This window comes from Gossypium arboreum, chromosome 6 (assembly GCF_025698485.1).
Source record: "Gossypium arboreum isolate Shixiya-1 chromosome 6, ASM2569848v2, whole genome shotgun sequence".
NCBI lineage: Eukaryota > Viridiplantae > Streptophyta > Magnoliopsida > Malvales > Malvaceae > Gossypium > Gossypium arboreum.
The window spans coordinates 48,666,001-48,690,082 of record NC_069075.1 but is presented as its reverse complement, the minus strand read 5'-3'; the positions used below and the strand labels follow the sequence as shown (position 1 = coordinate 48,690,082).

At 34.5% G+C, this 24,082-nt stretch overlaps 2 protein-coding genes across 7 annotated transcripts; both read right to left on the bottom strand.

The window, feature by feature from the left end:
- Positions 1–1,931: 1,931 nt before the first annotated feature.
- Positions 1,932–4,652, bottom strand: LOC128279248 (uncharacterized). The gene is made up of 3 exons (XM_017763814.2): positions 3,527–4,652; positions 3,248–3,405; positions 1,932–2,604 (listed from the first exon to the last, which is right to left on the bottom strand). Exons 1-3 carry the CDS (start codon positions 3,605–3,607, stop codon positions 2,520–2,522), a joined length of 324 nt encoding a protein of 107 aa, XP_017619303.1. The 5' UTR covers positions 3,608–4,652; the 3' UTR covers positions 1,932–2,519.
- Positions 4,653–4,799: 147 nt separating this feature from the next.
- Positions 4,800–10,796, bottom strand: LOC108463852 (nonsense-mediated mRNA decay factor SMG7-like). 6 transcript variants are annotated; one of them, XM_053029459.1, is made up of 6 exons: positions 10,582–10,796; positions 8,722–8,828; positions 8,020–8,610; positions 7,756–7,878; positions 7,447–7,655; positions 4,800–7,041 (listed from the first exon to the last, which is right to left on the bottom strand). In XM_053029459.1, the coding sequence occupies exons 2-6, from the start codon at positions 8,782–8,784 to the stop codon at positions 5,004–5,006; spliced, it is 3,024 nt and encodes a 1,007-aa protein (XP_052885419.1). In that variant the 5' UTR covers positions 8,785–8,828; positions 10,582–10,796; the 3' UTR covers positions 4,800–5,003. The 6 variants fall into 6 exon arrangements, with proteins under 6 accessions (XP_052885419.1, XP_017619297.1, XP_052885418.1 ...); XM_017763808.2 differs by lacking the exon at positions 10,582–10,796 and adding an exon at positions 10,188–10,576; XM_053029458.1 differs by lacking the exon at positions 10,582–10,796 and adding an exon at positions 10,104–10,552 and having other exon boundaries at positions 8,722–9,161.
- Positions 10,797–24,082: the final 13,286 nt, after the last annotated feature.

Below are 24,082 nucleotides of genomic sequence, written 5' to 3'. Positions count from 1 at the left end.
GCTAAATCAAAATCGTTATTGAAATTTTGAAACATGACAGATCCATTTTGAAGCATCATAAAAGGATTAAAAATGATTTTCAGAAATAATTCAAAATAAGTGTAAAATGAAAGAAAAAAGAGTTGAATCTTGATGTTGAAACATGTGAAGAGCAACAGATCTAGCGAACTGAATGGAAATGGATCCCCCAAAGACCAAAGGCCTATGGCGTAAACTTAACGTACGCCAATTCTCGAGTTCCTTCGATATTTCTTTCCAAAAAAAACCCTTTTTCTTAGGATTTTTGGCAAAAAAAGAGCCCTAATCGAGACTCCAGCCTTAATTTCTCCAATCATGGGGAAAATCCAATTCACATACAATAGTAAAAGCGAAGATTACATCAACATGTTTTCACACCCAAGATTAAAAAAAACCAAAAAGTTAACAAAATTATCAACAAATAGATTAAAAACTTGAAAATGCCTATTATTTCTACTAATTTAACAAAAAACTAGAAAAAAAAAGAAATCAAAATTGGAGAAGAGTTACCTGAGGGAGGACTGCCGATTGTTTCACTTCTCAAGTTTCCATCTCAATCGAAAGCCTTGTTAAGGGTTGGAGTTAAAAAAATGAATCTTAATTGAAGGCCTTGTTAGGGTTTATCAAAGGGAGATAGAGTTGGTGATAACAGAAGCATGAAAAAGAGGGAGACAAGTTTGGAATAAAATAGGAAGAAGAATGAAAAAAGCAGAGATTGCTTCAGACATGAGAAAGAGAAGGGTAAAGTTGAAAGTCTCAACATAATTTTTTACCCAGCCATTCGTTGAATCCCTATTCCGTGGGGAGGGTGCCGAATTGTAAACGGCACTTTTGCGTTGAATAAGGCCGTATTGAATGAGGCTGTAATAACCCATTACACCCAACCAAACAAAGTTTTAATGGGGGGCCCACTGAATTCAGCTGTAATGGCTTAGCATTACAGCCAACCAAACATGATGTAAGAGCGTTAACTTATATTCTAAAAATAGAATTTTGTGCATATATTGATAAAAATATCAAGATAGTCTACCTAGTTATGTGTTGTCAAAAATTAATTTATGTGATATTAGATATATAAAAGAATTTTCTAAAAAATTTCTTCACGAATATCAAAAACTAAAAAAAATGAAAATATAGAATTTTGGAAAAAAAACAATATTTCCATAAATTACCACCACCATGGGATGAGATTTGTATAAAAAAATACGATTCTTATTTAGAAAAGCACAGTAAAATATCAAGAGTGGATTCGAAACTATAAATTCTATAGGAAATAGAATTAATTTTGCAAAAGAAAGAATAATTGGTTATTATTTACAAAGTAAAGCTTCTAAACAAGTTAAGCATAAACTAAGTAATAAGTATTGTACAAAATTCTAGAAAATGAACTAGAATTTGGATATAAATCAGTATGTCCAACTACTTATAAAAAACATAAAAAGAAAAATAGTAGATATAATCTAGTTAGATGGAAACCAGGAAATAAGAAAAATTCTGGTTATAATAAAAGGAAAGATTCATTAGAAGAAAAACTTCTAAAAATCATAAAAATAAAAATGTAAATGTTTCATATGTGATGAATAAAGTTATATAGCACAAAATTGTTCTAATAAGGAAAAAAGTGCAAGAAAATTATTAAAACATTTAAAGAACAAGATTCAGAAATATGTTCAAAAGAGTAAATAAATCCCGAAGAAATATTATACGAATTAATTATTTTATGTTTGATTATTTTAAGACATTACGGTAATTATTTTGTCAAATAATTATCTTTGACAAAAACTACCAAAAGATTTGCAGAGAAGAAGCCATCGTCTCTTTATCTATTATTATTATTATTTATTATTATTGACACATCCTACAACTTGTTGGCAAAGATTATTAATTGAAACCCTTGAACAGGGTCAACTAGATTCTTTGTGTTCCTTTCCAAAACATGTCTTTTATTTTGCCAAGGAAAATAACAAAAAAGCATGGGCTTTTTATTCATTTGGGGGAAAAGGAGGAGAAAAAGCCCTAACATGACCCACACAAAGAAGCATAAGACATCCAATGACTATGAATATGTCATTGATAAGTTAGGAATCCTACCTCAGTAATGGCATCCATATTAGAATATATTTAATCCTTACAAGAAAACTAAGATTGGAGTTCTATATAAGTCTCAATTTTTGCAAATGAATCATCAGTACAAGAAATATGAAGTTTTTGCTTCAACTCCCATGCTGCTCATGCTTCTGCTTCATCAGGGCCAAGAAGAGCAAACATAAGGAGAAGGAAGCAAAGAGCGACTAATGATCGGCGTCCCCGACGTGATTCCCGGGAAAGAAAAATGAAGCAACATGATTTGCTAACACTTCTCTTTAACATGTTTTCTTAGAAATGCCATCTCATTCTCAAACCCTCCACCTTTCCTTGTGTTTGATGACATCTTCACCCGTAATGCAATTCAAAAGTTAAGAAAAAGAAAACTCAGTTCATTCTGTTAAATCGATTCTTGTTCATTCTCTCTTACGATTATTCGGTATTAAGTCCATCTCTTGCATTTGGCGCTCAACAGAAACCAAACCGGTCTGTTCAAGAAACCTGCATAAGATATCCATCCAATAAACCAAATTCAGGGTGTATGTCAAGTAACAGTTTCCAACTAGAAAAGATTTAAGTTTCAATTTTGCTATTTCAAATATCATCATCCCTATCCATATAATTAATGCTAGCATTATAAGAACCAGTCACGTTCGCTTTCTTCCCTCCAATTTATTGTTCTAAAACTGGAAAAAGAACTATGGGAGCATGCAAGAATCGACATTTTCAAAACAAAATTCCGAGCTCCCTACTCACCATGTCTATCTAAACCATGTTATGTGCCATGATAACAGGCAGGTTCAATCCAAACTGATATCTAATATATCACCATTATATCAGAAGAGCATGCTAAAACCCATCATGTTTGTAACAAAACACTGAAATTTTCAAATGCTAAAATACCAAACCATTAAAGTCTGAGAGAATCATGGTAATTATGGTACAAATACCTTTTGACAATTAAAGTATCCTCTCAGATTTAACATAGAAAGTGCCAAATGATCATACAAAATCCCATGATTTTCATTTAAATCATAAATAGCAAATAAAGCAACTGCAAAAACTAATATAAAGCTAGAAGACTATAAATCCATGTTCAACACAAAAGATAATTGGGGTGGGGGGTTAGCATAGACAGTATTACCAGTTAAGAAGCAAGAAGAGGGTGATGGCAATGAGAACAAGGAAAGCAACATGAAGAATCAAGGAGAAATCAGTAGAGGAGAATGCTAAACCCAACATGAGAGCAAGGCAAAGACCTAACATCAAAAACGTTAATTTTAGAGTACTCCATGTAGGACCCTGAAACCCAAAATCGTTCATTAGAAACTACATAAATAAATATGGCTGCAAATATTGTAAATATCTAAAAAGAGAAGGGGGGGGGGGGGGGCAGATCGTAGAGAAGGAAAACAGAACCGACGTTGACACCAGGAGCTATAGCTCCAAGTAAAACAGCTTGGGTTGATGATATATCGCCTCCTGCTGATTGTTCTTTCTCCATTGGATCTTCAGATCTTAAGTTTGAGAAGCAAAGCCGGAGACTTTACCCGATTGAAATTCCTAGGGCTTCTTCTCCGTCGGGTTCAGTGGTTTAGGGTTATAGCCGGTTTGGTAGTTAATAATTAGAATAACCCAAACTCCGACAATTCAATATGGTTCTTCTACTTTTACATCATATTTCACTCTCTCTCTCAAATATTTTTACTTATAAAACTTTTAATGTATTTTTATAAAAAATTATTAAAGACTGATGGTTCTCGAGATTTTTCCTCTTAAGATTAATTTAATGCCTAATATTTTTAGTACTATTTTCAAAATCCTCCATGAAAACTGATGATCTCCTCTAAGCTTCATTTCATAAAAGGATTAAAATGCTGAAGTTCTGAGTAAAAGTCAAGTCAGTTGCCTTCAAAGAAACAATCTCATTTTCAAAGGCACTAATTTATGCCCCTTTTATGGTGATTAAGATAATCTCAAACAAAATGATGCAACCCTGTTCAACAAAATGATGCAATAAAATGAGGTTGATCTTAGGGTGGTTTTTTATCAAAAAAAAAAGATAATCTCAAAAATTACTCAAATAATTCTCAACTTCTTCTAAGCAATGTTTCTCCCTCTCTTCAACAAAGATCTCAAGCCCCCTTTCGGTGAATCCCTCCCCTGTTCAATGGTTGCTCTCCCTCATCATTGTCCACAACAGACAAAATTATGTTCCGGGATTCCAATGGTTTTCAGCTTATATCTTTGCATAGTTTCATCCTCCGTGCTATTGTATTGCTTCTCAGAACTTTTAATGTTAATTACTGCAGGCTACTTAGGAGGGAGAAATATTAACACAGGACGTTTTAAAGCAGCCAATCTTTGAAGACATGAAACTTCTCCAGGACGTCAAAATTATACTACAATCATCAAACAATTGCCACCTGAAGAGAGAAACTCGCCGTTGGGCTAGGTTGCTTCTGAATCGTTTTTAGCTTTACTTCGCCTAAAATTCTTCTCGTCTTTGTACAACAAAAAAAAAAAAAAAAAAACTTAACCCATTGTCCCACAGCAAATTCTCCGCCTAAGACTCATCAACTGCCTTTCCATTGGCTTGGGTAAGACCCATCAACTGCCTTTCCATTGGCTTGGGTGTCTTATTGATGGGGATTTCGTCCATTACGCATGGCAAAGTAAATTTATAGAAGACAACATTTCTGGTCAGTAAGACAACATTATATATCACTATAAAATCATCCTAAATCTGTGACACCCTTTCTTCACACTTGAATACCTCATTTTCAGACTTATGACTAAAACAGACCTACATACATATTTTCAACTTCTTTATGTCTATATATATATATACACACACAGGATGTATGCTACGCGAATGTCCAAAGAGAGCTTCAAAGTTTTTAATTTCCCATGAAAGTAGGATTTCTCAGGGTTGGATCCTGCTGGAGTAGCCATTCTTTCTCTTTTAGATACTGCAAGAGTGGCCGTGGCTCGTCTCTAAGCTCAGTCATGGCTCCACAGCCATAATGGCTCGGTCTTTGATAACCATGAAACGGCTTTTCCCTTCTTGGTTCCTCCATGCCGTAAACACGGGGAAATCCTTGATGCAATACTGAACTCTCTGTGTAAATTGTTGGATTTGGAACAGATGGAACTCCGTATTGATTGAAAAGACCAACACGGGAAATATCATGTGTGGGAATGGGGTTCCCGGGAGCGTAATAGTTGAGAGGCTGCACATGGCTGTTGGCATGATCAGGATTGCGACTTTCTCTGTATCTCCGAAGCCATTCTGAAGAAGTCATCCCGCTAAATGGAGGGTATTTATCAATGAAACCTGGAATACCAGAACCATTAATACGTTCGCCATCAGGGGACCAATTGGGGTAACCACTTATCCTTGATGCATTGTAGAAATTCTCGGGTTTGTTAATGAACTCTGAGCCATTCGCCCTGGAAAAACTAGACTGATTACCATTAAACCAAGCAGCATCATCAGGCAATAAAGGGGCAGAAGGAATTGGAGCCGAATATGGTGGAGGTGAGTAAAAGTAATTGGTTAAAGCTTCAGATCTTGATGAATTGACAGAATCCTCGGTTTGATGGATAGAAAGATCGCTTAGGGATGAAATGGCTATTTCTGCAATAGGGCTCAAGCTTGGTCTACTAACATCACCTCTTGTCTTTTCAGTACTGCTTAAACTTCCTTGGTTTAGAACCCAAGAACTAAGTGAAGGTGGCCCGGCAGAGATGGGGGCTTCCGAAAACAAGAATGCCGCGGTATCTTTTACAAAAGGCTCATGTTGCTTGACAGGTTTGCTGCGCCTGAAATTCGAGATGTCAGATTGAAAATCTGAAGCATCAGAATTGGCCTGGTTTTGCGCTATTAGTAGGGATGTAGCACGGCGCAAACATTCATCAGAAGGAACCGTTTCCTCCATTTCGTTTGGAGATGCAGGGTCTTTTTCGCTATGAATTTTCCCATAGGGTGGTGCTGAATTATGCCTTGTAAGAGGCTTCAAGAGAATAACTTCTTCCTCTTCCATGGCAACAGATTTCCCATCTGCAAGATGGCTGCTTTGGTTTTCACTTGCAATCTCTGTCTTGCATTCTTTTCCAGCTTCATATGTATGCTGATTCAGCCCTTTGACATTTACATCTGAATTGGACTCCCGATCTTCTGATTCTAGTCTCTCAGGCATTTCATTTGCATCTTTCGGATAGAATTTCTTCCCCAAACTATCGAAGGTAATCCATTTATAGGAACCATTTGATCTGCTTGCAATCTTCATTGCAGCATTGAGCATACGCTTAATACGGCATTCAATCCCACTTTGGTAACTGTCCATCTGATTCCAACTAGTTGAGAAATCTAATGAAACATGTATTTGAGCTAACGGTGCAAAGCCCCTCAACTCATAGTCTTCCCACAGTGCAATTCTTACATCAGACACAATTTCAACATTAACATCGAGCTGCTTCAAGAGGTCCATAAAAGCAGCCAAAAAATAAGATATAGAGCTTTTAGTTTTCTCATCCACTCCATATGCTTCAACTTCATCAAACATACTTGCCAGCCACTCCACGAAAACAAGTATGGCAGGTAGAAGGGGACACGAGTTCAAAGAATTTGCCCTCAAACATCTATTTACAACACGTCCCATGAAAATAAATGTAGCATTCAATGCGAATTGTATCAACTCGAGATGTTGCTTGTTCTTTCCATCTTTAGACCCTGGCAATTCGAGGTTATTATTTAGATTATGGAAGACGAAGATGAAAACAGAAACAGCTTGAAGAACTCGGAAAGGGCCTGTTCTAGCTGAATCCATAAGCTGATAGGACTCCAGCATTGCTCTTAGCTTTATATCATCTAAAGCCATCATCACATCCAACACTCTCATGGTAGATGCAAAAGCACAAGGGAAGTCCTCCAAACTGCCTCGCATCAGCCAAGAACATGAGAACTTAGTTAAAGGCGGAATGCAAACACCAAAAAAGCTTTAAATATTCTTTGTTAAAAACAGAATACAAACACCAAAGAAGCAAGTTGACAAACCATCCGTATCGAGTAAGATTGGCAGCATTCAAATTGATAGAAAGCAATCAGAAAACATCTAGCTGTGGTGATTTCAAAGACAAACTTATTTTATTGGATCATCATAAGTATGTTTTTGCAACTCAAAAGTCAATTCTTCATATACTCCATATGCTATGCCCTATGGTAATTTACAAGCATGAAAAGCAGACATGATACGGATGAGACAAATTAGCATATGAAGCCTTAAACATATTTGCATCTTAAATGAACTAATTCTACTCTTCTGTAGTTACAAAAATTACCTGGATTTTAAGAAGAAGAAACTTAGTGTTCGGATAAGAAGCAACCAAAAATTCATTCCTGCAGAGTGATCATTTTCACCCTTCAACAGAACGCCATCTGAAACTTTTTCACTTGATTGTAATTTTACCTGGGAATCACTTCTTTCAAATGGTTGTAAGAAATCAAATTGTTCCTCACTCGAAAGAGATGGCAAATCACATGACCTGTTCTGCAAAATCACAAGAAGCATTTGGAAATCAGAAACTGCTATGAATATCCAAAGGGTACAAAATTATTTGCATGGCATGAGCAAACAGTATAAATCTTACTCTTTCAAATAGTAAAACAAGATTGTTCCAGGCATCCGGGAATGGTTCTTTTACAGCTAAACTTCTTATACAGTGGTATAGAGCAAGAAACTCATCACCCACATACGTAGCCAGTACTGCCAACTAAAAGTGAACATTAATGGTTATTACATAGAAATTGGGAATTCAGAATGTTACAAATGCAACTTTGTTCTATATAATTGGCTCAGATACTACATTTATTGTTATATATCAATAGAGAAAATAAGAAAACACTTAAAATACCTGATTCTGGGGGTTTCCGCTATCCGGCCATACCATTGCAGCTTCCAAGTAGTAGGCGGCTGCAACTGACCAATTATGCTTGAGGACACTAGATTGTTCAACTTGTTCCATATATCTAGCAAGATCCCCGAGACATACTAAAAACCGGTGACATAAGAAGTGACATTTCCGCAATTTCACAGGTTCAATAGAAGCATTGATGCCACCCCTTCTAGAGGATGAAGATTCTTCAGGAAGTCCGTAATGACTTCTGAGTTTCTCAATCAATTTTTTGTAAAATTCGGTAGCTTTTAGAAGAAATGACTTAAACCCATCTATATATCTGTTATCAGAACCACTTGAGCCCATTGCACACATTGTACTTTCTGAATTAGCTGAGCTTCTTTTTGTTCTTTTACGGAACTCATCAATGTGCTTATAGTGTAGCTTCCACAGCGAATATTCAACATCTTGGAGTTCTGTCAATTCATGATCATCCAAGAAGAAACTCTCGTAATTTAAACAGACTTTGTGGTATAAATCCCGAACATCAGAGTGCAATAAACCTTTGGTGTGGATTAACACCCACAAATGCTTCTCTGTGTTAGCAATCTGATGAAACCAACATGATTTCGAGAGTCAAAAACTAATTGAAACAAGGGAGAGTTTAGTATACAAATAGAGTATAACATGAAATTGTAGCTACAACGTCCAAAAATGTACCTCTAGAAGGAAACTTGCTCTGGCCTTCTGATCTTTCAGAGGAACAGCTGAAGTAGTACTCATGATTATAGTGCGGACTGTTCTTTCATATAGTTATATCTCATCAACTGGACACACAAATATTTATAGCATACTTCATCCAATCAATCAATTATGCTCATTAGAAACGTAAACAATGGAAGAGAAAAGGAAAAGAAGCAACAGCATGACTGAGTAAATGCTGAAATAGGTTAATACATCAGCAAAACGGACTGACTCAAAACTATTTTGTAATAATAAGAAGAATGTGGACGTCCAGTAGTCTATCTTGCTTGAATGGAACTCAAAACAATATGGAATTTAGATTTCAGTCCAATCCATGAATCACTGAATTTCCAAATTGCAGTTTATGAAATATGGAGCAGAACTTTTTATTTCTCAAGTTCATCCACCAGCCATATCTGAAATCCATAGATACAACAAAACCTTACCGATTTCAGTTCATATTCTATATCAATCCCCCTACTTACAACAGATCAAATTCATATCAGGAATCATAAATCCATATTCCCAAATGAGCCATTTGGATAATACTTCCAACACAGAGAAATTGCCTAGTTATACAATACCAGACTCCTTGGACCGAGAAACCTTCTAGGATTTGAAGTTACAGGACTTAATGAGCATATCATTCTTTCCTAATAAGCTAGCAAGTTCACTGCTCCTTTTTCCTCTTATATGTTTCAAGTTTCGAGCATTCAACTACAGACTCAAGGATTTCATCTTTAGCATTCAAATGCTTCAGACATGGATGAAGCAGAAGTTCTGAATTCAGATTCAAATAGTAGTTTGAGTGAAGCTGACACCGTAAGAGGAAATTTGAAGAAATACAATATAATGGAATGATATTTGCTGCATCAAAAGCATACCAAATCCAAAAGTACTAATAATACTCGTAAAATTCAAGTCACTTTCATCAGTGGGGGAAAAGGAGAAAAAGGATAAGGCAACAATTAAGATTTCCAAGCAGATAATGCATCCAGAAAATGACCATCATCATCACCATGAAAAGGAGTAAAATAAGTTCTAGGGAAAGAATTGCTCAATAAAAGCCCCAAAGTTTTCAACTTTTAATACAATTATTCCATCAAGTATACAGCTTCTTGCCTAAGGGGGAAAGAAAAAAAAAATCCGCAATAAATGAAATTTGAGAATTCTCATTTGCAGTTTACCATAAAAATGAACATGAAGTATTAGCAGAGAACAAGAAGAAGAGAAAAAAGGAACAAGACCAGCAACAGTGAAAGAAATTAGAAAGCAAATCAAAATAAGCAAACAAGAGATAATCAAAGCAAAAGAGCTGAGATATTTTTCAAAGGACTAGAAACCTAAGAACATCATACCTGAAAATGAGAAACCAGTACCAGGAAAAAAAAGAAAAATATTTAAAGATTCAATTAAAAACCCCATTAGGAACAGGAACTTACTGCCAAATTTTGGAGATGAAAGTATGACCAAACAAAGGCCAAATAAAAGTACCCAAATGGAAGTGAAAGAGAAAGACAGTGAGAGAAAGAGAGAGAAGCGCGGAGATTGGCAAGTGAAAGAAGAGGTTAGCCACCTGTTCTGCTTGGTTGTGAAACAGACAAAGTAAAAGGTGGCTGATGATGAGACTCATGGAAACAATCTATACCCCCTATATTAAATGTTTTTCTTCCCTTCTTTTCAAAAAAAAAAAAAAAAAAAGAAAGAAAGAAAAATTGTTGCTTTTGTCATATTCCATTGGTTACTGGTGTTTACTAGTTACTACATACCAGTCATCATAGAATAAAAACTCTTTAAAGATAGGAATAAATAAAAGTGAATTCATAGTATCATCACCGTCATCGTCCGTCCTTCTTGACTAAATGAAGAGAGTATCCCTTGCAATCCAAGGCAACCCCATCTTTCTTCTCGTCTTAGAATTCTCATTACTCATTTTATAAGAACAAATTGCACCATCATAATTTCAGTAGCATCATAATCATCATCATTATTAAAAGGCGTTTATCCAATTACTTAATTGGATTAGCACTTGCACAGGCGGATGGAGGCAAGTTTGAAAATTTATATTTGTGTTCGAGAAACTGTTTCTCCACCTTACAAATAATGAATATACTTAATTTTTGCAATCAAAAGTTTTATAATAAATTATTTTTCTAATCAATTCGAAAAATGCGATAAAAAATTAAATTTTGAATTAAATAGTTTGGGATATCAACTCAAATTAAAATTAAAAATTTAAGTTTAACTCGGATATAAATTACACAATTCAATTTATCTGAAATTTCAAATAAGAAAATACAAAACTATGTCATTTTGATAAATATTTACATTTTAAGTTAAAAAGATAAAATTATGTCATTTTAATAAATATTTACCCATTAAATTAAAAGACAAAATATTATATTGTTTGCATAGTTAAATAATATGATTCGTTAACTCGACTCGAATAAAATTTTTTACTCAACTTGATTCGAAAAAATTAAATTGAGTTCGGTAACTAAAATAGGATTCGTCAACTGGACTAACTCAAAATTTTTTTACTTGATTCGACTCGACTCAATCGAATGCTCACCCTTAACCTAAACGAAGATAATTTTTATTGCTTTTGAATTTTGTGAAAATTATCAACATACATTTATTTGGTATATAAAAAATTATAATTTATATATTATTCTATTAAATTATTTAAATATTTTATGTATCGTTATATTAAATTATTTAAATATGTTATAAAATATATAGATAGAGAGTAAAGAATAAAGAGAATGTGAGAGTAAATAGAGAACATATTTTATTGATTAATTGGAATTATATACAATACTTCTCCAAAGTCTATATATATAGACATAAGGAGTATAAATGAAATAGAACTCTACTTATAATTACTATTAGAATTTAAAGTACATTAAAATTTATCTAGATCTTGATGAACATCTATTTAATAAAATATTCATAACACTCTCTCTTGGATGTCTATTTATAGATAATGTGTCTCGTTAAAACCTTACTAAAATAAAAATCCTATGAGAAAAGAAAAAATTCCTAGTGAAGGAAACCAGGAAAATCCAATGGGATAAAACCTTGGTTAAATGAAAAAGAGTATAATGCATATTTACTCCCTCATGAAAACATCAGATACTTTCTCATATTCTACATATTCAATCTTGAATACTAGTTTTTCAAATGACTATTTGAATGTATTTGCTAAGCATTTATATCACCATTCTTTTGAAAGTTATGAGTGAGGAAAAATTTAGGGAAAATATATTTTGATATCTTCAGGAGTTTCAACAACAATCATAGCAAACTTTAATCATGATTATTCTATAAAAATACAAATAAGTATTTTGGATTATTTTATAATCCTCCTTCAACTACTATTCACCACATATGTTCAAATTTATTTCAATTCATATAAATGAACAATTTCCCAAAAATTTTGATATACTTCTAGTTAGGGGTGAGAAAAACTCGATTCGACTTGAAAAAATCGAAAAAAATTGAATTTTGAGTTACACGAATCGAGTTAATCGAGTTATTCGAGTCAACTCGAATTTTTTTTTGAATTTCGAGTTCGAATCAAGTTGAGTTTTCGAATTTGAATAACTCGAATAATTCGAATAATTCGAATATCAAACTATAATATTTTATATTTTTACCCCAAACTCCCAAACCTTTTTACTTTTCCCTCTAAACTTTTACTCCTTCCCACTTCCCCCCAAAACTTTTACTCCCCTTTCATCCCAACCCCCAATCTATCCAAAATCCATTTCCCACAAAAATTTTACTCTCCCATTTACTTTTTCTCAGAATTTTACTCCCCAAAACCCTCAAAACTTTTTATTTTCCCTCAAAATTTTTACTTTCTCCCACTTTCCCCCTAAAATTTTTACTTCCTTCCTATCCCACCTCTCCTCTACCCCAAACCCATCCCCCCCAATTCTTTTTTTAATATTTTCCCTCTAAAATTTTACTCCCCCTATTTACTTTTCCTGAAACTTTTATTCCCTAAAACTTTTTATTTTCTCCATAAACTTTTACTTCTCAGCCTTTACGCTAAAATAAAAAATCAAAATTATCCAAAAAATCACTAAACATAAATAGTAATAATTTTATTTATATCTACTATTTATATTATTAAATTAAATTTCACATTTTATATTATTTATATTATTGAATTGTTTAGTCATATTGAATATTTATATTAAAATTGAATTATTAATTATGCCATTAAATATTCATGTTAAAATTTTATATTGGTATCAATTTCACATTTTATCTTTAAAATAAATTTTATTAAAAAATTAAATTTTTACATTTAATATATTTTTAATTCCAAAATACATAGTGACAACAATCTGAAAATAATTGAAACAACTAAGCAAGCAAAGAAACAAACCCGTATATAAAAGATTAATAAATAAATTATGAGGCAATGAAAGTTAATAAAAATTTTGATTAAGGTGAACAAATTTTATTACGATGGGTGACAGTGGTTATAAGGACTCAAAATTATTTTTTAAAATTTAACTCGAACAAATATATTCGATTCGATTCGATTCAAATTCCATCTCACTCGACTCGATTCGAGAAAATTTCAAATCAAATTAGGATGATAAAATATGAATCGTGAACTTGATTAACTCAAAAATTTTTCATTCGATTCTATTCGATTTGATCGAACGCTCACCCCTACTTCTAGCATTCTAAATCCTTCAAAGATTTTAATATAAACTTTATTATATAGTGATTCATAAAAGGTTGTAACAACAACCATTAGACCCAAGTTAAATATTTTATAAATGGTCAATTTAATAATATATTTAAAGGTTATTGTATCCACCACAAAAGGATATTTTATATTTTCATAATCAATGGCAAGACTTATCGAAAAGCTTCATATTTTTGTTCCGCTCTTGCAAAACCACTTCATTTGTACCTTCACTGGCTTTATACCTTTAGATATTTGGACTATTAGTCCAAAAACTCCATGAATTTAATTGTACTTGAGTTGCGTCTTTCTATTTTGAACAATCTATTTCATATTTATATTTCTCAATAGATTTATTTAATATTCTCCTTTTATTTCAGTATTTCAACAATAATATTGCATGCAAAACCATTGTCGACCAGTTTTATTATCGGTTCGACATTTTCTTAAATTGACATAACTTATTGAGATATCTTATTTTCACTATTTTAATCTTTAGTTTTAGGTACCTGAATCTCTTCTGGAGTTTTATTAGTTATGTCTTGGGTCTCTTTTGGAGCACCCGCCTTCACTATATGATCATCTAGATTTATTATTTTATTTTATAAGAATTTTCATTTTTGGAACTTGTAATGAATTATCCTTGTTGAACTTCTGATTCAAATTACTCTCCCCCCTAACTCATTACAAGGTATTAATTCTCTCCCCTTAATGTCGGGAAAACAATCTGTAACACCCCGTACCCGATACCGTTGCCGGAGTCGAACGCGAGGTGCTAACAGACTTAATTACTTTGTTTTCACAGTCCATTTAAAAAAAAATTCCAGACAGGCTGGCTAACTGCGTCACTGTCGCCTTAAAAATCATATCTCGAGTTCCAAAACTCGAAAACTGATTCCGTAAATTTTCCCTGAAATTAGACTCATATATCCATCTGTGGATTTATTTCTATAATTTTTGGTCGGGCCAATTGGTACAGTTTATTAGTTAAAGTCTCCCCTGATTCTGGGTTCGACTACTCTGACCTTCATGTATTACGACTTGGATATCTCCCTGTACAGAGCTTCAATACTCATGCCGTTTGTTTCTAATGAAACTAGACTCAAAGGGGAATCTATACATATAAGGAATGGCTTCTAATTGTCTCTGGATAATTTATGGTAAATTTTCAAAGTCGAAACAGGGGATCCAGAAACCGTTCTGGCCCTGTTTCACGAGAACTTTAATATCTCTTAATATACTGTTCATATGATCGTTTCGTTACTTTCATATGAAAATAGATTCATCAAGGTTCGATTAAATAATTTATTCACTATTTAATTCCATTCCTACAAATTTTAGTGATTTTTCAAATCCACACCACTGCTGCTGTCAGCATCTGTTTTCAAGGTAAACTTTACCTATTTCGTGGTTTCCATGGACCAACTAGAGTTTTGTCATACATAGGTCTACATATGATCATATTTAGCCATTCCAATGGCTGATCATTTGCCCAACACTTCCATTCCAGTCCATAGTCACATCATGAAACTATATATATATACATAAACACAAATGGTCTAATGCCATACTCCACTTCTACGAGCCATTTTTGCATGGCTGTACACACATACATCACAAAAAGTACTTGAAAAACAACAAAGGGTAGTCCTATACATGCCATATCCAGAGTTCAACTAAAAGAGTACCAAAAGAGCTTTGATAGTGTGGATGACTTCGACTTCGATGATCCCGAATCCGATAGCTAACGAACAAAATCTAGAAAACAAAGAGCCAAAGCAACGGGGTAAGCATTTTAATGCTTAGTAAGTTTCAAGTAATGAAATCGGCTTTGACTAAAGTATTACGTTCACATAGCTAAATGAATCACTTTATTAATACACATTCTCATAATCATACTTACTTCACACTTCATCAACATATACACACACAAGGTATCAACCTATCTAAGAGCCGAAAGTTCGTTAGTCGATTGAACGAATACTATTTCAAACGAATCGACTTTTCCGATGCACATGCAAACATACCTTATCGTTTGGGTTTTTCGAGCATATTAATTGAATTTATTACAGCACAAAACGCTCACCTTCAAACCAAGTTTCTTCGGAATTTAGCCGGATATAACCACAAGCACAATTGCCTTCGGGTCTTAACCCGGGTATAGTAACTCGCACAAATGCCTTCGGGTCTTAGCTCGGATATAACAACTCGCACAAATGCCTTGGTCTTAGCCGGATATAACAACTTCATACGAATGCCTTGGTCTTAGCCGGATATAACAACTCGCACAAATGCCTTGGTCTTAGCCGGATATAATCACTAGCATAAATGCCTTGGGACTTAGCCCGGTATCATTCAAATGCTCATGCACACATATATCAATAATCATGACACATCAATATTTCATTTTCGTTACTAAGGCTCAAACACAAAACATTTATCAAACCTTTCCAATTTCGGCTCAATAGCCACACACAAAGAGCATGATTTCAATTGACTTTATAACGTAGTCCCTATGCACATTCGGCTATCTCGCCATAATATGACAAATCATTTCAATATAATTCAAGTAGGGTCATTACTCAAGACTTACCTCGGATGTTGTCGAACGATTTCGACGGCTATTCGATCACTTTTTCCTTCCTTTATCCAACTTTGGTCCTCTAAGCTCTTGAGCTAATTCAAACAAATTTACTTCTCAATCAAACACATACATACGGCTACCATATACAATTCAAAACCAATTCATTCGTATCATTTGTCCATATTTTAGCTTTTAGCATATTTGGTCATTAGAGCGACCTATTTAATCTTCCAAGCATTCATTTCAAATTTTAATTAAACAATGTCGAATGCCATTAAATTACTAAAGCTACACACAAACATATGCATAAAATTCATCCATACATAACCTATTGCTCATTCGGTCATTCATCTCTCAAACTTATCAAAGCTTCATATCAAACCTCCCTAGCCGATTATACGTGTAAGCACATAATGCGCATTTAGCATTTTATTTACTTCATGATACATTCGGCCTTGGCATAATTTCATTAAAATCCCTATTAGCCACTTCACCAATCAATCATATCATCCCTAGCCGAATACACATTTTTTTTTCATTCATCCTTAACAAAATCTTATCAAGCTTAAATCCCCATTCCATCACTTTTAAAATGCCAATGTTACAAGAAATGTTACCTAAATTCACATTCGGCAACTACACATACACAAGCCGATTTTCTTCCTATCATCCAATTTAACATGAATCACAAACCTAAACCCTCAATAGCTACTATGGCGAAAGTCCTAGTCATGCCAAAATCAAAATTCCTAGCATGGGCTACCTAAAGAACTTGATAACTAGTTCAAATCTCAAACCATCTAACATACTTATCAAGTGTATACAACATTACCACCATTTTATCTCAAGTCATACTCATAAGCACATCCATCCAAACACATTCGTACTTAAACATCATTCCGCTTAACACCCATATCACATTTACTCATTAAAACATGAAGAAGGTAATCAAAATTCTTCACTAACAACCATGGCGAATGCTTCATTCACCACCCAAGTCCAAAATTTTAACATAGGCTAATTAAAGAACTTAGTAATTAACTTAAATTAAGCTAAAATTCCAAAATCTAACATGAATTACTAACCTTGTTTTGAGCTTAAGACAACCGAATGCTATATCCCTTTCTTCCTTTAAGTTTCGCCAAGCTAGAACCAAGGATACAAGCTTTGTTTTCATTACCCTTTTCTTTTTCTTTCTTTTATTTATTTCCTTTCTTTTGCATAAAATAATAGTCATTTAATTAAGATTTAATACATATTATATATATGTGACCATCATGGCCGCCACCACTTATAAAAAGAAGGGTATTTGACATGTAAAACCATTGTTTTGCATGCATGATTCAATTAGTCATCACACATTTCCCTATCCTACTTTCAAAGTTTACTACTAGGTCCTTTTTAGTGAAATTCACATTTATAACTCTAAATCAAAACATCAAAAATGTCACACACGAATTAACAAATATTATAGGCATCAAATGTCACACACGAATTAACAAATATTATAGGCATCAAAATGAATATTAAATTATTTTTATGCCTCGGTTTTGTGGTCCCGAAACCACATTCCGACTAGGGTCGTTTTAAGGCTGTCACACTATCGAATCAAAATAGTAATCACAAATCATATCATAATTGAATCTCCAATACATTTAAAACATATAATAATACAATGAGACTCGTAATTAATATATATTCCCAACTTTCTTTGAGGATTCCCTTATCTTTGTGCATTGTGGTGGAGCAATTGGAACATATACACACATAAAAAAAATTCAAAGATGAGAAATATTTAGCTCTTGACTAAAAACCAATTATAATGAGGAGTATTTATAACTTATTGGCTTGATACGTACAACATGTAAATCAACATAATCTCATGTTGAAATAGGAAGTTTAGTTCTCATAAGTAATGATTTAGATATTAATTAAATATGTTCAATCAATAATTTCTCTAAACCATTAGGCGTATAAATAACAAGCTTTTACAAAAAATTCAACAATTAATAAAAGACTTATATATCAACTCATCAACATTAGCAAGATGAATTGTCTTAATTGTATAATCTGAATTTAATTATTTAAACAAGTAATCTTGTAAATGACAGGTTGCAAATTGATAACACATATGTGATTATTTTGTAAATGCATCTACCAAAATCATATAATATCAAAACCATCCACATGATGGATGGATGAGCTCATATTCATTTTAGAAATGCAACACATTAAATCTCAACTTTAGCTAGTGAGTTTCTAATAAGCAATTTTCATTGAGAACAAGCAACAAATGAAAATTTTTTAAATTAAATAATCTTCTAGTTCTTTAATGAATGTCCATATGAATTCTCAATTAATTTTCACATCATATATGATCCAAGATGGTCTAACTGGACACGCTAAGTAGTAAATGCATTTGCATCAGTAAACTTCTGGTTTACTTTAACATGCATTTCAATTGTACTAATAATGTCAATATAAATTGTGACAAATTGATAATTTACTATCATTCCTTTTACTTTGTATCCACATATAAGTACTATTGAACATTTACTACTGGAAATGTTTAAATCCATGTGAAGTTTATAATGCCACAAAGTCAACAAAATAAATAAAATTTCCAAACAATTATATGCAATATTCGCTTCAGAGTATATGGCAAAATCTTCAAATGCAAAGCATTTGGTCTAGCGGTATGATTCTGGCTTAGGGTGCGAAAGGTCCTGAGTTTGATTCAAAATATAAATAACACAATCCTCTTTTGATTCGTATGAAAAATGTTCTTTTCCTCATTCACAATGTAACACCCCGTACCCGAGTCCGTTACCGGAATCGAACACAAGGTGCACACAGACTTAACTTAATTATTTTCACAGTCCATTTAGAAATTTCCAGACAAGCTGGTTACTGCGTCACTGTCGCCTTAAAAATCATATCTTGAGTTTCAAAGCTCGAAAATCAGTTTCGTAATTTTTCCCTGAAAATAGACTCATATGTCCATCTACATATTTGTTTCTAGAATTTTTGGTCAGGCCAATTAGTACAGTTTAATAGTTAAAGTCTCCCCTGTTACAGGGATCGACTACACTGACCTTCGCGCATTACGACTTGGATATCTCCCTGTACAGGGCTTCAATACTGATGCCGTTTGTTTCTATAGAAACTAGACTCAAAGAGGAATCTATACATATATGGCGTAACTCCTAATTATATCTGGTTAATTTACAATGAATTTCCAAAGTCGGAATAGGGATTCCAAAAACCGTTCTGGCCCTGTTCCACGAAAACCTAAATATCTCTTAACATATAACTCATATGACCGTTTCGTTTCTTCCATATGAAAGTAGATTCATCAAGGTTCATTTACATAATTTATTCACTATTTAATTATATTCCTGCTATTTTTGGTGATTTTTCACATCCACACCACTGCTGCTGTCAGCATCTGTTTTCAGGTAAACTTTACCTATTTCGTGGTTTCCATGGACCGACTAGAGTTTTGTCATACATAGGTCCACCTATGATCATATTTAGCCATTCCAAGGGCTGATCGTTTCCAAACATTTCCATACCTCTTAATGAACAACATACAAAATGATTATGATAGCATGCCAAAGTTTATATAAGCCATTTTCGCATGGCTATCCAAATTTATACAAAATCAAAGGGGTCTATGACCAACAAACGAAAGAGTAGTCCTATACATGCCATTTCAAAGTTCAACCAAAATTTGTACCAAAAGGGGGCTTTGATAGTGTGGGAGACTTCGACTTCCAAAAATCCAGAGTCCGATGGTGACGAGCCAAAATCTATAAAGCAGAGAGCAAAGAAACGGAGTAAGCAATTTATGCTTAGTAAGTTTTGAGCAAGGATTCAGCACAACAAAAGCATAGCATTCATATAGCTAAACGAATAATTTCATATGCACACATTCTCAATATCATACTTACTTCACATTACCAACCCTTATGTTCATACACAAAGATCAACTTAGCCATAGGCGGTAGCTCGTTTATCAACCGGCGAATACTTATTTGTAAGGGCTCAACTAATTCAAAGCACATACGGACATACCTCATTGCTGGAATTTTTGCAAGCGTATTAACTGAAATTTTTACAGCAAGATTGCTCTTTCCCGAATCACGTACCTTCGGATTTTATCCGAATATAGCGACTTCGCTCAAAAGCCTTCGGGATATAGCCGGTTATAATAGCTCGCACAAATGCCTTCGGACTTAACCGGATTTGGGAACTCGCACAAATGCCTTCGGATCTTAGTGCGGATATGGTCACTTAGCACAAAGCCTTTGGGACTTAGCCGGGACTCATTCGAATAATCATGCACATTTAACACTAAATCATGACACATTCAGTATTTCATTTTCATTAGCAAAACTCAAACACAAGACACTTATCACACTTGCAATTTCGGCTCAATATCCACACACAAAGAGCATGATTTGATTTGCTTAAAACATGATCTAATCAAATCATAATTTAAGCTCTATTACTCAAGAACTTACCTCGGATGTTGTAGAACGATTTCGATGGCTATTCGACCACCTTTTCCTTCCCTTTATCGGATTTAGATCCCCTTTGCTCTTGAGCTTAATTAAATAAATAAATCGATTTAATCATTTGAGCATCGAAAAGAGGAACACAAGGCACTTAGCCCACACTTATACATTAGACATTAAAGTCACATACATATGAAGTCATGCATCAAACTCAACACATTAGTTAGTACTCTCCTTAGCCGAATTTTCTAGGTCGAGATAAAGCCTTCAACATGCTTACTTATGGCCGAACAACACATTAACCTATGTACTCATTCATGTGGCCGATTATGCATGTTGATGTTGAGGCCAATTACATGTTTAATACCACACATGAACGGCATACATTTTACTAACTAATGCATTACATATTGTAGTTCAATACACATCTATCATTTACTTCATAACCGAAACATCATCATAAGCAAATATATACTTTGAGATAGTATATATGTCATACCAATACATCATGTGCAAACATATATACATATAGGTGCATGGGCCGAATCTCAAGTTGCTTATATCCAAATATAAACATATATCCAAAGCTCAAATCTTACCTACCATGCAATATGCATAAATCATACTTATGGATATACCATGGCCGAATACACCACAACACCATACCGTTTCAATTTTAGTCATGGTTAAACAAAGATCTTAATGTCTCACTAAAAATGCTAAAAAGAGAATCCAAGAGTCATCAACCCACCATCACATATATCATTAACAAGCTTCATATTTAGCATGCAATGGCATTAACACAAAATCCACCTTGGCCGAATACCAATCCCATGACATAGCAAGGATTTGAACCATGGCTAATAAGAACATCAAGCTAGCAACTAAAAACATGCATGAATCTCATGGCACAACATCAAACATACCTTAATCTTGATACAAGTATAGCCAACACTCTTCCTAATCCTCTTCCAAACCAAGCATGAAGCAAAAACCCCTTCCTTCTTCCTTAGAATTTTCAGCTCAAAGAAATGAAAAAAAAAGATGAGCAACAATTTTTTTTTTCTCTCTTTTCTTCAACTCACGGCAATGGGGGGGGGTAACACACACATTCTTTCTTTTTTTTTTCTTCCCTTTCATTATTCAATTCCCATGCTCATTATTTTATTTTTTCTTACATACCCCATTGTCACAACATGTTTCATGACATGTTTTGCCCATAATCCTTGTCATGGCCGGCCACTAGCTATTAGGGGGAATTTGACATGCAAGTCCTCCTTTTGATTACATGCACTATTAGGTCCTTATAGATTAACCTATCACATTTCAAAAGTGTCACACAAGTCCTAATAACTGAATTCACATGCAATCGACTAAATCGAAGCTTGAAATTTTCACACATTCATAAATACATATTCTAGACAATAAATATTACGTTCAAACATTTCGGTGTCTCGGTTTAGCGGTCCCGAAACCACTTCCCGACTAGGGTCAATTTTGGGCTGTCACAACTCTCCCCCACACAAGAAATTTTCGTCCCCGAAAATCTTACCGATAAATAGGTTTGGGTAACGCTCTTTCATAGAGTTCTCGGGTTCCCAAGTAGCTTCTTCCATCCCGTGCTTGAGCCATAACACTTTCACTAGCGGAACCCTTTTGTTTCGCAACTCTTTCACTTCACGTGCTAGGATACGAATCGGTTCTTCTTCATAACTCATATCGGCTTGAATTTCGACCTCTGATAGACTAATTATGTGCTATGGATCAGATCTATAGCGTCGAAGCATCGAAACATGAAAGACGTCGTGAATCCTTTCAAGTTCAGGGGGCAAAATCAATTGATACTCAACTGGACAGACTCGTTCGGATATTTCATATGGCCCTATGAACCTTGGACTCAGTTTTCCCTTACGGCCAAATCTGAGTATCTTTTTCCAAGGTGACACCTTAAGAAATACTTTGTCTCACACCTGATACTCAATATCTCTTCGTTTTAAATCCGCATACGACTTCTGACGATCTGATGCTACCTTTAGACTTTCACGGATTACTTTTACTTTCTGTTCAGCATCTTTAATCAAGTCCACTCCGAAAATTTTACTTTCACTGAGTTCGGTCCAAAACAATGGCGTACGGCATTTTCGACCGTACAAAGCCTCGTAAGGTGCCATCTTAATACTTGACTGAAAACTATTATTGTAAGCGAATTCAACCAAAGGTAAATACCGTTCCCATGAACCACTGAACTCGAGGATGCAACATCTCAACATATCCTCAAGTATCTGAATTATCCGCTCGGATTGACCATCGGTTTGTGGATGAAAAGCGGTGCTAAAATGCAGCTTGGTACCCAAAGCTTCTTGCAATTTCTTCCAAAATCGCGAGGTGAATCTCGGATCTCTATCCGACACAACAGAAATCGGTACCCCGTGTAATCTCACAATCTGAGATACGTACAATTCAGCTAGTTTATCCAATGAAAAATCCGTACGCACGGGGATAAAGTGAGCCGACTTAGTCAGTCTATCAACAACAACCCAAATCGCATCCTTCTTACTTGCTGACAATGGCAGTCCGGACACAAAGTCCATTGTGACTCGATCCCATTTCCACTCGGGTATCGTGATCGGCTGAAGTAACCCTGAAGGCACTTGATGTTCCGCTTTCACTTGTTGACATATTAAAGATCTCGAAACAAAGTCGGAGATGTCTCGCTTCATACCATGCCACCAAAACCGACGTTTCAAATCGTTGTACATCTTCGTACTCCGGGTGAATTGACATTCGGCTACAATGGGCTTCGTTCAGAATCATCGAATCGAGTTCAATTCCTTGGAACACATGACGACTTCGAACCTCAAAGAATCATTATCATCAATTTGAAACTCCGATTCCTTGTTCGAACACACTCATTTCGTTTTGCAACCAACTCATCGTCGACTTTTCGAGCTTCACGAATTTGATGAATCAATAATGGTTTGGCCTTTAATTCGCTACTAATACATTGTCGGGTAGAATAGACAAGTGTACATTCATCGTCAGAAGTAAAACAAGCGGTGATTTCCGGCTTAAGGCGTCCGCAACCACATTAGCCTTTCATGGGTGATAATCAATGACAAGCTCATAATCTGTTAACAACTCGAGCCAACGTCTTTGTCGCAGATTCAAGTCTCTTTGAGTCATCAAATATTTGAGACTTTTGTGATCCGAAAATACATGGCACTTCTCCCCAAATAGGTAGTGTCGCCATATTTTCAAAGTGAATACGATGGCAGCTAGTTCGAGATCATGGGTCAGATAATTTTTCTCATGTGGCTTTAATTGTCTCGACGCATAGGCCACAACTCGACCTTCTTGCATCAATACGCAACCCAATCCAAGTAGGGAGGCATCACTATCGATGACAAACTCTTTGCCTGATTCGGGCTGCACTAAAATTAGAGCTTCCGTCAAATAAGTTTTCAGTTGCTCAAAACTTTTCTGACATCTTTCCGTCCATTCGAACTTAACATCTTTTTGAAG

Excerpts from the sequence above, each read along its gene's own strand:
- LOC128279248 (XM_017763814.2), bottom strand. The coding sequence starts at position 3,607 with ATGGAGAAAGAACAATCAGCAGGAGGCGATATATCATCAACCCAAGCT. Across the intron at positions 3,406-3,526 it reads CTATAGCTCCTGGTGTCAAC|GGTCCTACATGGAGTACTCT; the intron begins GTCGGTTCTGTT and ends TTTGGGTTTCAG. Across the intron at positions 2,605-3,247 it reads CTCTTCTTGCTTCTTAACTG|GTTTCTTGAACAGACCGGTT; the intron begins GTAATACTGTCT and ends TATCTTATGCAG.
- LOC108463852 (XM_053029459.1), bottom strand. The coding sequence starts at position 8,784 with ATGAGTACTACTTCAGCTGTTCCTCTGAAAGATCAGAAGGCCAGAGCA. Across the intron at positions 7,656-7,755 it reads TTGTTTTACTATTTGAAAGA|AACAGGTCATGTGATTTGCC; the intron begins GTAAGATTTATA and ends GTGATTTTGCAG. Across the intron at positions 7,042-7,446 it reads TTCTTCTTCTTAAAATCCAG|TTTGGAGGACTTCCCTTGTG; the intron begins GTAATTTTTGTA and ends GATGCGAGGCAG.